Source organism: Metopolophium dirhodum, chromosome 2, assembly GCF_019925205.1.
Source record: "Metopolophium dirhodum isolate CAU chromosome 2, ASM1992520v1, whole genome shotgun sequence".
NCBI lineage: Eukaryota > Metazoa > Arthropoda > Insecta > Hemiptera > Aphididae > Metopolophium > Metopolophium dirhodum.
The window spans coordinates 15092957-15109491 of NC_083561.1; the positions used below are offsets into that span (position 1 = coordinate 15092957).

A 16535-nucleotide genomic window follows, 5' to 3' on the forward strand; every position below is an offset into this window, starting at 1 on the left:
ATTTAAGCGCGTTAATGTGCACCTATATTATACGAGGCAACATTTGAATTTAAAGGTGCATGATAAGATGGAACTGAGAATTGGTATTTTTTTCCTCTAAAGTGATGACAGTGTTGAACGTCTTTCGAGTAATAACTTTAGGTATTTCGAGGTCTTTAGGCTATGTCACAAAAAATGCTTCATTATTGATGTTGGTTTCTGAAGGTTGTAATTTGGGTCTAGTTAGTAGTTTGAACTTTTAGAGATTGAAAGTAAGATATTCAAAGTACTGTTCAAAATTCTCAGGGAAAAAAATTACTGGAAAACTGAAATATTTATGTTATATTATATTGTTTAAAAAAAAGATTTTTACAAAATTCATCCGAAACATGAAAACAAGTTAATTATTTAGTAGTTAAGAATTAATGAAATTTTTAATTTAAAAGGTAAGACTGTAATTATATTTTTTTAACTGGAATTTAAATTGAAAAGTTTTGTATAAAGCCACGTACATTTTTTCGAGTGAAGTTTTAATTTGGACAACAATGTGAATTATTCACTCGTAAAATAACAATTTATTACCGAACGGTTTTAAATATTTGTTATAATTAAAAAAAATATATTATTCATAGAAACTTGGAATATTTCACTTTTACTTAAAAATTACATACTGTATGCACAATGGCATATTCAAAGTGTTTTGATTTGTTTCAAGCTATTTAAAGGTATTCGAAATATTAGAGTTTTTTATTTATAGTTTCATTATTATATCATGTGAATAATAATAACCATTATTCTTGTGTCTAACTAATATAAATATAATTACATAACTCGTGGGTTAAGAACTTAAAGTTCAAAAAGTGTTAAATTACTGAACCTTACCTTTATATTATATAGTAACTATAGTAATACACTATAATATAGGCACACTATTCTTTAAAATAAATAAAGGAAATATATGAGGATGATTGGAAATGATAGAATATTTTTTATAGATCGTAAACATACACAAAAATAACAAATTTAGATTTTTAAACTTTTATTTATTTTAATTCAATAGTTCTATATAATATTATCAGCAGGTTTTCTAATCAATACTAACAATAATTTAGCGAATAACAGTTTAGACACTTGACTTTCTATGCATGCATAGCAAAAAGAAGATATAATAATAAATTATGTTATGTATCTAATGGTTATATTATATGATACATAATATGAAACATAATGTAACATAAAACAAAATAAGAAATAGTAAAACGCTAAATAACGATTAATTTCAGTAACAATATTTATACAATAGAAAATACACTTAAACATTACTATTAATATATTGACACACTCGATTAATATTTAGTTGAAGTTAAGTTTAAATGTAAAACATTACGAACCAATATTACATTCGATATAGTAGCTAAGTACCTATAATTAATGTGTATAATATTATTTATGAACAGAGGATATGGAGCCTAATATTATTATCAAAACATTATCATTGAACGATAATACACAGACTAACTGATTATTATATTTTACAATGTATCAAAAAAAAAAAAATTTGTAACAATCATAATATACACACAACCACACATAAATCTATACTATATTTACGAGTTCACTACATCCGTCATGACGTGATACCACGTAGAAAAAATGTAGTGCGTGAATATTATATAGGTAACCCTATACAGATGTAATATTATAGAGAGATGCATTTTAAAATCGCTATCATTTGATTTCGGTCCATTTAATTTTAATACTAAAATTATACAAACAGTGATCACGTGACAATATTTATTAAGGCCAAAGGGGCATTTTAATCTATTTATCGGACCCCATTACCGAATTAAATTTATCCCCACCCCTCGTCGACCAACCCTCGTGGACACGGTTAATTATTACTCGTATTCGACTATGATTTGTATGGACATTTGTCATTTTTGTCGACCCTAATGGTCACCCTTGTTTTCGCATTAGAGGGTAAAGTGTATTTATATATATATGAATATGCTGCGCAAAAAAAAGAAAACTACAAGACCGGCCAAAATCGAATTCGAGTAAAATAAAAAATATGAATACTATCCATGCAAAGTAATTGAAAATTATTACCGTCTTGAACGCAGTTAATTTTTAATCCTATTTGAATGCAAATTCGCGTTAGGCTACACAATTCTATAATATGCGAAAAAAGCATGTGAAAAAAGACAACTGTGAGGTACGTACGTTACAATCGTTTTTTATAATTATAATTTTAATTCTATAAAACAAATCTCATTAACTAAGATTACGAGATCTGTATGAAATATTTATTATGAATAAGGTACTTTATATATTTAAAAAGACACTACTATAGAATTATTATAAAATTACATTAATCGCGGTTAATAGGTCCGTTCCTATATTTAGGTTAGGTTAGGTATAAGGTTGTATAATATAAATGAAAAAAAATTTCTATAGGTACATAAAACGTTTTATAATAATATTATGATTATTGAAATGTCGGTTATTGGTAAATAGCATCGATAACGAGGCACTAGTACGATCTTCGTTAAAATGTCACTTAATATTACGTATTTTTAAACATTAAATTGGATAATAATTGTAAATACCTACGAACGTTCGTAAGAAAAACTCAATAAATCAACTTATATACATAAGTAGGTATGTAAACACGCGTTAGTCTACAAATATATATACATGTACAAGAGTCTTCTGAATGAAGAGATCTTCGTGTGAGGAGGACCTGTAATAATAATAATACGTGTATGTGGTTAATTTTGGCTTTTCATGCAATTACGACGACAGTTTACGTGATTCGGTCGAACAGGTTACCACTGCACACCGTTTACGGTAACTTGGGGACACCTACTGAATCATAATATTATAATAATATGTATCGATTGTACCTAAATTTACGAACAATAAGATTCACTCAATGTGGGTGGCAGGACGGGTGGATCGGTGTGGCGGAGTTGGGTCGGCGCACATGAGTGACGAGGAGAAGAGTGACCGTCTAAACACGATGGTCTTCCGCGAAGCGCGAGTACGAGGCATTACGCCTCCGTCCGCCCGCGGCCGCCTTACGTCATTTGGCCCCTTGGTGCTGGTGCTGGTGCGGGTGCGGCTGGTGGTGCTGTTGCTGTAACGGCGCATCGTCCTCGTCGTCGAGCCGGTCGCCCTCCTTGTCCTGATGTGCGGTCATGTGCCGTGTCAGGTGGTGCCGTTCCCGGAAACTCTCGTCGCATACCGGACATCGGAGCTTGTCCATGTCCCGTCGCTTCTTGGCGTCCACACCGACGCCCGTGCCTCCCGCGCCCACCCCGCCACCAACACCACCGCCTACACCGCTGCCGGCGCCAACGCCGCCACTTCCGTCGCCGCCCTTGTGGTGCGACCGCATGTGGTACACCAGATCAGACGTCATGCGGAAGCTCACGTTACACTTGGCACACACGTTCTGCGAGGGTAACGTGAGCGCGGCCGCGGCGATGGACGCGGGCAACAGCATGGCTGGGAGAGCGGCCACGGCCGCTGCCGCAGCCGCCGCCTGCCCGAACTGAAGCGGCGACGGCGACGAAAGCGACTGCAGCTGATGGTGGTGGTGGTGCTGTTGCTGCTGCTGCTGTTGCTGCTGCTGCTGCTGCTGATGGTGGTGGTGTGACGGAGGTGGTGGTTGGAGCGGCGACGGGTAGTCTTTGCAGCCGATCGAATTGGGTTGCGGCCGTGGTGGCATCATCAACGCGAACGGTGACCGGAAGCCAAGCGGAAACGGTGACATAAAGTGCGCCGTGACCGGTGGCAGAGGTGGGCTGAGGCTGCACTCTTGCTGCGGCTGAAGGTGATGTGGGAGGAGCTGTTGCTGCTGCTGGTTATGATGCTGTTGGTGGTGCAGCTGGCTGTGGTGCATGTAGGCTGCAAAATCCGCGGGCGGCGGCGTGGCCGGAGACGAGGCCGGCGATAGTGATGACGGCGGGTCCGGTGACACTTTGGTGAACGCTGACCGGGCGACGGGCTGGGCCGCCTGAATTGGTCGTGGTCTACGCTTGCTCAGGTCATCTGGTGCCATTAGAAACGCCACGTCGAAACTTCGCTTCTGCGGCCGTTGGTGCAACGCAACCACGGCCGTGGGCAACGACGTCTGCACCGGTTGCGCAATTCCGGTGGCCACTGGTGGTGAGTACCGCGACGGCGGTGACGAGGACGCAGCCGTCGTCACGTTTCTGTGCTGATGGACGTCCATTGTCATTCTGCTAAACCGGTTGTAATCTGAAACCACGAGTCGACGCATGAGATTATCGTTTTTGGTATGTTATATACTCTTAAAGGCTAATTCACAACACGTAATTGGTATATTGCATTTGCAGCTGATCTGGCCAAATTCAATAAATTATATTCATAACTATGACTGATAAAATGTCGAAATAGGAAGTATCGGCAAGTACCTGCTTGGTAATGATACGTCAAATGTATTGGCTTGATGGGGAGGAGGGGATAGCTAAACAACTGCTAACTGTTATATGTGTAGCCCCAAATAAATATTTACACTGAGGTTTTTTCTTCTACCATAAAAGCCTCATAAGAGCCCGGCGTGGACCTGAGCTTCAGCCGCTTCCTAATTTTAAACACTATAACGTCTATTGTCGAATGGATATGGAGTGTCAACAGACAATTCATGTATGAACGTAGAAGGACGCATTTTTGAAAGAATGACACAATTCAAACATTTGGGTCAACCTTCTAACACAAGACGATTTCGTCCTGAAAATGGAATACCACACTAGAACGTAAAAGACCAACGGGTGTCAGTCTTGGAAAATACTGAGCTCAAGATCCATATCAATAACCCGTGATTGTAGTAATATGTTTATCGTGATCTTGATACGTCAAGCAATTATATACACTTTAGAGATGTGGCTCCAAAGAAAACCTGAGGAAATAAATATATTTGAGAGTAAAATATACAGCATTTGTGATTACATTATTTGACATTCAGATTGCAGTAAAATACATAATTTCAAAGAAGCTTTTCAAAGCCCAGATATCATAAAATAAATCCCAAAGAGAAGTCTGATCATGACTGCAGGGTCATTACAGGATCGTTAGTAAAAACAAGTATTGAAGAGAACCCTACCGTAATAGTGACCACTATAGGTAGACTGCAGTTGCGCTGGGAAGTCATTTTAAATAAATATATCGTAAAAGAAAATACGTTAAGCTGTGGTCTGTGGAAGATAGGGATAATTGGAGAGGTAGGTATAATATAGGTATATTTGGTAGTTACAATGACCAAAAAACCGACGAAAATGAAGAAGAAGATCAACTATTTTATAATTTTATATATGTAAAAAAGTGCATCATGATCAATTGTTTCAATTTCTTTGTTGATTCGAATTGTACTTAAAAAAATCCATTTGACGATTACTATCAAAATAGTCAGATACGAAAACATAATTAAGAACAGACTCTATATTATAAACTATATCTGCACACATATTTACACGAAGCTACAAAAAAAGAAAGAATAGAAGAGAGAACAGCATATAGCAGCTGAGCAATCATTGTTGTTATTGTACATTTATACAATACCTAACCATCGTCTACTATGATATTGTAACAATGTGACCTGTACACTGATAATACGTTTTTTAGATTCTAATCGTTTAACGGAACATTATAATTATTATAATATATATATTGTGTCGACGACGAAAACGTGCTGTAACTGTGGTGGCGGTAAAATCCGATGGTAAAAAATTTCGTTAGCCCTTATACAGGTGATGGAATTATAATGTAACGACATTGGCGTGCGGCGTATTCAATTACTTTGTTACCCCTCAGTGTGGCTTGGTGTAATAATGTAATAATATTATCATGATTGTACACGGGGAGAAGACCGGAAGGATGTCCCGCGTATTTGTAACGATTGAAACAAGTTGACGACAAACTTAACACTATTCTTCGTAGGTACACGTCATGTTCGAAAACAATAATAATTTAAATGTATCACGTGAATGTATTTGACAATAAAATACAGTAATAGTATGCCGATAAGATGTATACACATTAAACATAATATTATATTATTTAATTATCTTATTACTATCTTATTAATCTAAATTAGATTCTGAGAGGATAAACGAAGTTGTTATAACTTATATTATATTGGTTTAACGACATTGCTGGTTTGGGAGTGTGTTATTTTTAATACTTTCGTGTTTTAAAACTTTTACACAAAAGTTTGGATGAAAATCTATAATATATTCGTATGTAGATTGCATCTTCATCAATTGTAAGACGTACACAAATTTTCTTTATAAGAATATGGTAATAATATATCATACATTCATACCTACTTTTGATCCGATATTCGCTTTAAGAATATATCAATAGATGATTTCTTTCGCATAACTTAGAGTCTTAAACACACGTTTGGCCATTTGGTCACTATAATATGAGATTACCTATACCTAAATATCACGCACGGTTTCTTATTAGTATCGACGGTGATTTTAAATTAAACAGATAATGACGTTATAACTTAGTACATATATTTACAATGTGACTATTATTGCATATTATGAACCTATAACCGTGATTATATTTATCCATATTTCACATATTTTATCGAATTTTGGAAAACACACTTCAGAAATATATTGCACAAATATTAAACAAATAATTATAATATAATATTATAATATTTTTCGTGACTCGTGATTAGTGTTTTACACCAAGGTTGGATTTAATACTTACATCAGTTTGAGACGTGGCCATGACGACAAAACATAAAATAGTCAGTAGACAAAGATTTATCTCATGACAGTCATCACGTACGATTTTAGTTTACCGTTAGAATTATAGAATTGTATAACATATATAACTATATTATAGTCTATACTCTATAATAGGTACTTAGTGATTCCGAGACCATTCATATCGATAGTAAAGTTATAAATTTTTTTTTTAATTTATTTGATTTACTAAACGAATTTATTTTTACTATTTTTATTGATATAATTTAGCAAGTTTTATAATTTTTTGAAGGATAACACACATTTTTATTTAATAATCCAAATAATAATATTTTTTCTGAGAATTTCGATACATAAAAATGAAATTTCGAACGATTAGTTAATAATTAGTTATAACTTATAACTCATAACTTATAGGTATTTTAAGTAAGTACTTTTAATGATTGGAGTTGAGTGGCACTGTCCCACAAAATGTTGGTCTGCTACTCCGCTCTTAACTTTGAATACTTATGAATTTATGAGTTAATTACTAATTTAACTACTGGTTTGAAATTCTCAGAAAAATATATGTTGTAATTCAATAAAGTAAAAATTATTTAAAGTTTTCCTGACAATTATAGTCATCTAAACTTAGTGTTACAGTATATTGTTTTTTTTTTTTTGGCACTTGAGCAATAAATAATACAATTATTTACAAAATTGAATAGTATGATTAATAGATACAATAAAAATAAGCATTTCAGAAATCAAAATATGTAAAACATATTTAAAAACGTTAATTATACTTTTAGATACAATGGTGATTACAGTAGTTTAATAAAACACACTGTGTGCACTGTAGATTACATAAAATATATCATATTAATATTGTACTGTTATCAAGCGATTATGATAAATTGTATAAACATTGTAATTAAACTTTATATATTTTATATTATATTGTACTTACATAATATTATTAGACACAAAGTTTTATCTATTAAATCCAGGTTGAACTATGAGTTATAGATATTAATTCGTGTATGTGCTTTTAAGTATAATTAGGGCGGAAATTAATTCGGATTGATAAAACTTCGTTAAATAGGTACTTAAATTAACTATTCATTATTACTTATAATCATTTGAGTCAAATAATAAATGGTTTATAGTCTGTGTCTGTGTTAAAGGTAACGTGTTTGTCAGACTTTGATAGATCTCTGTGAGTTATACAAAAATACAATAATTTTAATGAGGTAACGTGTTTAATATAATTCTATAGTTTCTCTTTTACGTGCCATGGACAAACAAATAATAGATAATTATTATTTTTTGGAACGATTTAATAATTAAAATTGTATCGACCACGATTTCCCAAATTATAATATATAATCATATTGCCAACAATAAATAATTTTAATAGGCAATTATAGCGTAATGTGACACAACAGATGTTTAATTGCCATAGAACATAATTATGACATGAACTTAACCTTTAAAGTAATATGTTTATGAATTCAATAATGAGCAATAATGTAGTATATACATGATCGTACATCATGTATATAGATGTATAATACAAGGCATTAAATACTTCAAATAGTGTAAACTGTTGTACTGTAAAATATAGTACATTACGTCAGTATCATATACGGTGTGCAGTAGAAAATACGGAATATTATGCAGTATACCAAATATATTATACCTAGTTTATTGTGTACTACAATTTGACGGATTATTAAAATAATTGTTTTTCATATTTAACATTTATAGCAAATTGAAATTGTTTTAACTTATACTATAGAAAATAGAATTATTCGTAACTCAGTTGGCGTTAGTGAATTGAAGAATGATGAACAAATTTAGTAGGATAATACAATAAATCAAATTATGTGATAAGCACGGTTAAGTTTTAATGTTTTATCTAAACTATAGTGAAACTTGATATGGTTTTGCCTATCAGTTTCCATTCAGTCTGTGAATTTGATACACTAAAACACTACAAAATACTCGAAAGCATACATTAAGAATTCCAAAATGTGTGCAATTATGTATGTGGGTTTAAAGGTAATATACTAATAAATATTAAATAGTAAGCTTAAATATTAATAAATTTACATAAACAAAATTATATTACAAAAAAATGTTTAATAAAAGCTTAATTAAAAAAAACTTTTTAGTAATTTATGCTAAATAAGCTTTTTAGATTAAATATCATAATAATAAATTTATCCAGGCATTACATTTTTCCAAAACCATTATTTTTTCTCTAAAGACACAATAAAAACATTCAGGTACCTATGTAAACTACGTGTAAAATATGCAATGGTAATGTCTCTAAACAAATTTACTATCTCGCTTATTTTTAAATCAGAAACAAATCCATCGATTTTCAAAATCATTAAATTCACAACCGGTAATCAATCTCCGCACAAACTTTTGTGTCCTCGCTCGGTTAAAATAGCACAACTAGATATGTCAAATGATAATGTAAACGACTTAAAGTAAATCAAGTAAATTTAATATATATTTAAATACAAGTAATTATTAAGGCATTTTAGAAATATTAAAGTATTATACATAAGATTTATATACACCAATGTTTATATATTATATGATATTCAATTAGTTGTGTAAAATCAATTTTCCGGGAGTTCAGTAATAAATGAAAAATTGTCAATGCAGTAGCAAATTACAAAAATGATAGGCACTGATTTATATTTTATTATACGTTGAAACGCACCATTACTTTAAAATACCACTGCGAATGTTCTATATAATATATATGTGTGAGTGATTTTAAACGATGAATTCAATCTTAAACCGCAGTATGAAACAATGTCCTATACGGTACGTTGAGCATCGAGGAACTGACCACTTGTTGATCAAAAAGGGATAGACGATTATGACAAATAACACTTTTGTTTGATAAAATATATCATGGACCGAATGATATTATGCAGATTGTTTTCTTTTCAACATCCCACCTAGGTATATTCAATTAGGTGCCTATAGGCTATAATAATACCAGCCGAATTGACGATAACCAATAGCTTATTACAAGGGCTAAGGATTTCACGCCCTTAAAATCCTTAAAATATGCATTTATTTAGTCCTCAAAAAAACACTACGTGATTATATCTTTAAAATATGCGTAATCACTTAAATATACTCTTAAAATATGCCTTAAAAACCAAAATATTTTGACTACGCTATATATCAGAAAAATATTTTTATTGGTAATATTATTATTAGTTTATATTGTTAAAAATATAGGTATACATTTACGTTTTATACAAAATAAATAAATTTATTAAATCTATGTAAATCGATATTTATATCTTCAAACTTAGGGTCTTTTTAAACTTGCTTAAAAAAGAAAATCGAAAATCCCATTTATTAATTTTCTATTTATTTTACTGATCAAATTAATAGTTGTGTTAATGTACAAGATTGTGTGATTAAAATTGATAAAATCATAGTTGTGGTTCATAAATTATCAACTATAATTAATGCCCCCGCAGACAAGCTAAACACAACTCACACTAATTTCTTTGAATATTCTTTTATTCTTATTATTCTACATTAAGTCTTTTTTAATAGTCTTCCTTATTAGTTACTACTCTACAGTGATTTTACCTGGTTACAGTATCATAATAAGTTAAGGTAGGTATACATTATCGGTCTTAACAAATAATTGTGAATGATTTTTTGAAATAGGTATACCTACCTATAATATCGTAAAAATTGTATTCCTTGGTGCATGAGTGATTTTTCTTCAATTAATATTTTTATGTTACGCCTGATGTGTTACGTAAGTACCTACATTAAAACGATATCACCACGAGTCAGGACGTGTATAATATTATGTACACCTCACTCGATTGAGACTACCTATGTATTGAAGTAGTGCCTACCTAGACCGTTAGAGAGGTAGAACCTAGACGCCGCCGAACTATTAACAACTAAATCGTTGATCGAGGAAGTGGTAGTAACATTCTAATGTACCCACAGCAGTCGTTCGTGCCACTGCTGCAGAGCACGTTCAGTTAGCCATGGACCGGCCACCCGAAAACCTTAGGTACATACTATGTTGTTATACGTTTCACGGTCACTGTTCGCGGTCACTGATAGCAAAGAAGACCGCAAAAAAACATAAAAACATAAAATATATAACACAACATTTAAAAGTGTTCGTCAATGTATAATAAGAGTGGTTGTATTTTTATGTTTCCCACAGCGATGGCCAACCGCCGTTTTGGAAACAGCGGAGGAACTTGGTCGCGTTCCTGGCATTTCTGGGTTTCTTCAACGTCTACACCCTTCGAGTGAACTTGAGCGTCGGAATCGTAGCAATGACGTCGTCTTCAGATACGCGGGTGAGTTGTAGTTTAATGTAAATTTTTCAGTCAGTTGTAATATTATCGACATGTGAAACTATTAGGTTCCCAATGCGTCCGTTTTCTATACTCAAAACGCCGGTGTATGCGAATCGTACACATCTCGCGTGTAATCGATCGAAAAACGTATAAATGAACTCTTCGAATTTGTTTGAAACTTTTTTTCTTTTATCTTACAGCATTTTCGTCTCCACACAATCTCGTTACGAACATGTGTGTTAATAGTTTCGAATACAACATAATATATGTACATATTATCATCACGAGAACGCCTCGGGAAATGAAAGTAAAAACGAGAAATGTTATCATTAATTTGAGGTCAGTTCATGTACATACACAATACGTTTCATATAATATATTATATGGACAAGAAAAACCACTATAATACTTGTAAGACTATATCAAACTATGCCATTATTTATTTTATAAAATTGCATTTGCAATTTGCAATTATTTTTCACTCTGATTATAATAATATATACCGACTGCAGAGTAAAACGTGTGGAGGTATGGTATATACGACCGCAAACACTCGCATATATAGGTGCCCTTCTACTTTCTTTTTTCGCATATTTTACTGTTGTATACTTTGGTGTCGTCTGAGATAATATTGCGCGCACTAAATGAAAGTCGAATGGTGTGGACATTTTATAAGCTATGTAACATTAACAATATAATTATTCACGCTGATATAAATATATATACGCCAATGGTCGTAGTGTATCCTGAGTTATGTATAAGTGGACCAAATCCATTTTCATCGGACATAATCTCAGGTATTTATTAGTTATAGGTACACGATATAAACATTAAATAAACGTTAAATAAAAAACCTTTAATCAAACCGAACTGAAAGGAATTATACATTTTAGGATGTCAAAGAAATATCAAATAATATCCCGAAAATATTATTTTCAAATGCACTTTCATATTATTAATTATTATAATATAATATAATATAAACTATTGTATAATGTAAAGTGTAATGTTTTGACTGCAGACGAGCGAGTTCGACTGGGGCCCAGAACTTCGTGGTGCGATTTTGAGTTCGTTCTTTTATGGATACATTTCTACGCAACTTATCGGTGGTCTGCTGGGCGCAAAGATAGGGGGCGTGAAATTGATCGGTTACGGAGTCTTTAGCACGGCGATCCTAACAATCCTCACCCCGGTGGCTGCCAGATATTCCGTTTATCTAGTCATCGTACTCAGAGTCATCGAGGGAGTGTTCGAGGTATGTATATACATAAATGTATACGCAATCCGCTCTACCCGCTAAATATCGCCAACAATATTGAAAAGCAAACTATATTGTTTTAGGGAGTCGTATATCCCGGCATACATGCCGTGTGGTCGAGATGGGCGCCGCCCGCGGAACGCACCCGGCTGGGATCGTTTGCATTTTCCGGCAGTTTTGTGGGCACAGTCGTCGGATACCCGATGTGCGGTTGGTTAGCCGAAAAATATGGTTGGCCGTCTACCTTTTATGTACCAGGTAAATGTTTAAATAATAATTATATATTTATTTCGTCAAAAATTGGTAACTAGACATCACAACACTAGATTTTTTTTTTAATTTTAAATTTATTTGCGTGTTATTGTAGTCGAAATAATGATAAATGTTTTGGTAAAAATCCGAAGTTAAAAAAATTAATTCAACGAGATAATAAGATGAGTGTATGAAAAGCCGCGTGACGTCATAATATAGCCGACGAGTGAGCAGCCTCCCGTGTTTTACGTGTAAAAGTAGTTTGATTTACACAATGATTTTAATAACTATAAAAATTAACAATAGTATTTCAGAATATTTTTTTTATAAGTATATTTATGTGCTTAATACGGTGGTTTGATTTAAAGTGTAATATATTTTGTTGATGTATACATATTATAAATTATAATTAAGTAAAATTATTGAGTTCACGACTTGCGTCGTATTACTGTATATACAACATTTTACCAAATGTTCTATAATAGTTTTATCTACTATAAAAAAGAACTTGAAAGTTTATCAAAATTATAATGATACCAGTGTCATAAACACTACATAAAAATAATAAAAAAAATATTATGTTGAACGATTTAAATCGTTGTATTAATCTAGTCACTTTTACACGTAAAACATACGCCGCCGTTCAGACTTCGGGTGTATGATGTCAGTATGGACAGTATGTCACCTATATTCAAACGCCTGCTTCATTGAATAATTAGTGTTAAAATGTGAGACCCACACCATATTTCTTAGATAATGACATACTATAAATTTAAACAAACTTGATTTTAGTGTATGACATCCTTTAAGAAATACTAACTTAATATTTTAAAAGTTCAATAGTCAGTTATATGTACCTATATATTATAATATCTTTTGTATATATGTACACATTATTTTGTTAAAATATCATTTTATACTCGTGCAATACATTAATACGTATTGGTAAAAAATTGTAACGTTGTAAACATTGATTTTGGCTTCATTATCCAAATGCATGTAAATCCTTCCCCTCTCACTGGCCTCCTACGGTTGTAACATAATAACATCCCATTATTTCGTGTGTTTATAGGTTTTGTAGCTATAATTTGGTGTGTGGTTTGGTTGACGTGTATCACCGAATCTCCAGTAGAAGACAAACGCATTACGAAAGAAGAGCTCAAGTACATTATGGATTCAATAGGTCCGACGGATGACACTAAAAGTAAATGCGTTGTTTCGACATCTTTCGTAGTTTCGTGTGCATCATAAATATAATTTTTTTTTATAGTCAGCTTTGTAGACTACCCCTGGAAAGATATATTAACATCGATGCCGGTTTGGGCAATAACGTGCGCCCATTTTTGTGAAAACTGGGGATTCTACACGTTACTTACGCAATTACCAAGCTACATGAACGGTAAGTATACAATTCCAACTAAAAAAATAACTCAATAATTAATTTTTTTTTCTTTTGGTTTACAGATGTACTAAAGTTTAACATTGGAAAAGGAAGTTTACTATCAGCTCTTCCATATCTCGTCATGTCCATTATTCTCCAGTTTAGTGGGTTCTTTGTAGACTGGCTTCGGAAAAATGAAATACTCACTACTACACAAGTATGTATACCTATATATATGTGTCTTATATAACTGCTGCAGTATATAAATTTAGAATTACTTTTATAGGTGAGAAAGGTTTTCAACTGTGGTGCTTTTGTAAGCCAAACTATATTCATGTATTTAGCATCGAACTCTAGATCTGAAATTGGATCTATATTTTGTTTAACGTTGGCAGTGGGTCTTGGAGCATTTGCTTGGTCCGGATTCAGGTAATTATTATAATATTTTTTTTAGTTTAGAAAAGTCACTTAAATCTGACCCAATTTCATTTTACAGCATTAATCCATTGGATATAGCACCTCAATACGCCAGCATTTTGTTGGGAATCTCCAACACGTTTGCAACTATACCTGGCATTGTAAGCCCTATGTTGGCCGGTGTTATTGTGCAAAACAAAGTTAGTGTTTCTATACTTTTAAGTTTTATTTGATTCAGAAACTAATTAAATTATTTATTATTACATTTTTAGAGCGCAGAGGAATGGCAATGGGTGTTTTTAATTTCTAGTGGTATATATATGTTCGGAGCAGTATTCTATGGCATATTTGCTTCAGGAGAACGACAACCATGGGCCAAAATTAAAATTGAAGAAAAGAACGGTCATGATAATAAAACTTTTGAAAATATAGCTTAATATAAAATTATAATTTGTGGTGCCCATAATTTAAATGAAATTGTTTGAATATAAATATAAATTTTGTTTGAGAAAAATCCTACCTTTTGAAACAATTTGACCATATTATGTATTCTGTAGGTAAATTTATTTTGTTTTAGTTTTAATTGTGCGATTGTGATAGAAAAAAAAATGAGTATTGATATTTTTTATTAAAAGACTACCATAAACTGTAAACATTTATTTTAAAATGTGATTAATTTATATTAATTTTGAATACATTGTTTATTAAAATAATAAAACGATTTATGTACAATGTACATTATATTACGTAGAATATGTACTACCTATGTGTGTATTATTGTATAATTCTATACATTTTAGAACAATTATTCAAAACACATTTTAATTTATTAATTTGACTTTTAATAATTGTTTTAGATTATCAATCCTATGCAGACTTAAGGATCCACTATTTACCGTACCTAACACTAATTAATATCTACCTATATTATAATTATAAATTGTTGACCATTTCGATGCTCGGTATGGCCGTGTACCTATATATTATCTATCGGTGGTAATAGGTATAAGTATATAGAATAAAATATGGTACATACTATCGTCAATGCAGTCGTTATCGAAAAATACGTCACGGTATAAAAATGATCGTGAGATAATATGCCGACGATGGATATCGAATCTATGACACTATAATAATAGTATAATAATACTATACTACCGATATACTATCATGACGTAAACGTTCGGGCACAATAGTAGGTAGGTATATATTATAATAATATAATGTATAATAATATCATTATAAATGTATAAAAACTATTACAACATAATAATATGTAGGTACCTAACCACGTATCTTAAACAGCTAAAATTATTATGCATCGTTTCGTACCTGTATTCATCCACGAATCCGGACGGTCCGTTATTCCGCAAAGGCAAACGGCATCAATCCACTTGCGACCGTTTCGAACGCCGGCGATACACTCGTCCCCGCGGCGCACGTGCTGCTCGCGATAATGTAACGAGGACCCGGAGATCCCGGTGGCGTGTATTTGGGGGCGGGACCGGGCCAGACCAATCCCGGCTCATCGGGGGCGGCTCGGCGCATATGCCCTGCGCGGTCACTATACGGTTCGCATCGTTTTAAATAATATTATATTATTATTATTTTCTACTCGCGTGTGAGTGAGTGGGTTAGCGAGTGCGCTTTGGTATGCGTGTGTTAAACCACCCACCCATCGCGCACCCACCGTAGCTGCGGCCTGACCGCTACTGTGCAGTATGTGCGTGCACTATATTATATATATATATATAGCGTATACCGCTACTGCGGCGCGAGAGATGTTGTCCGAACGCTGGTGGGGTGGGGGGGTGCATGCGGGTGGGAAGAGTGGAGGAAGAGGAGGATGGTTTTTGGAACTGGACGAGATTTGGGGAGTGCGAGAGAAAGAAATTAAAAAACAATAAAATGTAAACCCGGAGCGCGTATGGCGTATGTATATGTATATATTATATTATTATATCGTATGCGCATGTGGTCCAAAAGTCGAGTGGCCTTATGCTATGCGCTTGGGGTGTACTGCAGCAGAAAACGAAGGAGAGCCCTGCTTAGTGCCGATGAATACATTATATATTTTAGAACGTAAACCGATCTGTGTGTGTGTGTGTGTGTGTGTGTGAGCGTGCGCGCGTTTTCATTAT

General features: G+C 33.2%; 2 protein-coding genes across 2 annotated transcripts; one reads left to right on the plus strand and one right to left on the minus strand.

The window, feature by feature from the left end:
- Nucleotides 1–1026: 1026 nt before the first annotated feature.
- On the minus strand, nucleotides 1027–16077 carry LOC132939627 (hormone receptor 4). The gene is made up of 2 exons (XM_061006899.1): nucleotides 15727–16077; nucleotides 1027–4245 (listed from the first exon to the last, which is right to left on the minus strand). The coding sequence occupies exons 1-2, from the start codon at nucleotides 15734–15736 to the stop codon at nucleotides 3065–3067; spliced, it is 1191 nt and encodes a 396-aa protein (XP_060862882.1). The 5' UTR covers nucleotides 15737–16077; the 3' UTR covers nucleotides 1027–3064.
- LOC132938462 (vesicular glutamate transporter 1) lies at nucleotides 10628–15153 on the plus strand. Its single transcript, XM_061005313.1, has 10 exons — nucleotides 10628–10788; nucleotides 10948–11086; nucleotides 12108–12341; nucleotides 12428–12602; nucleotides 13669–13800; nucleotides 13867–13995; nucleotides 14061–14194; nucleotides 14264–14406; nucleotides 14474–14594; nucleotides 14667–15153. Exons 1-10 carry the CDS (start codon nucleotides 10763–10765, stop codon nucleotides 14829–14831), a joined length of 1398 nt encoding a protein of 465 aa, XP_060861296.1. The 5' UTR covers nucleotides 10628–10762; the 3' UTR covers nucleotides 14832–15153.
- Nucleotides 16078–16535: the final 458 nt, after the last annotated feature.

Excerpts from the sequence above, each read along its gene's own strand:
- LOC132938462 (XM_061005313.1), top strand. The coding sequence starts at position 10,763 with ATGGACCGGCCACCCGAAAACCTTAG. Across the intron at positions 10,789-10,947 it reads CGGCCACCCGAAAACCTTAG|CGATGGCCAACCGCCGTTTT; the intron begins GTACATACTATG and ends TGTTTCCCACAG. Across the intron at positions 12,603-13,668 it reads GTCTACCTTTTATGTACCAG|GTTTTGTAGCTATAATTTGG; the intron begins GTAAATGTTTAA and ends GTGTGTTTATAG.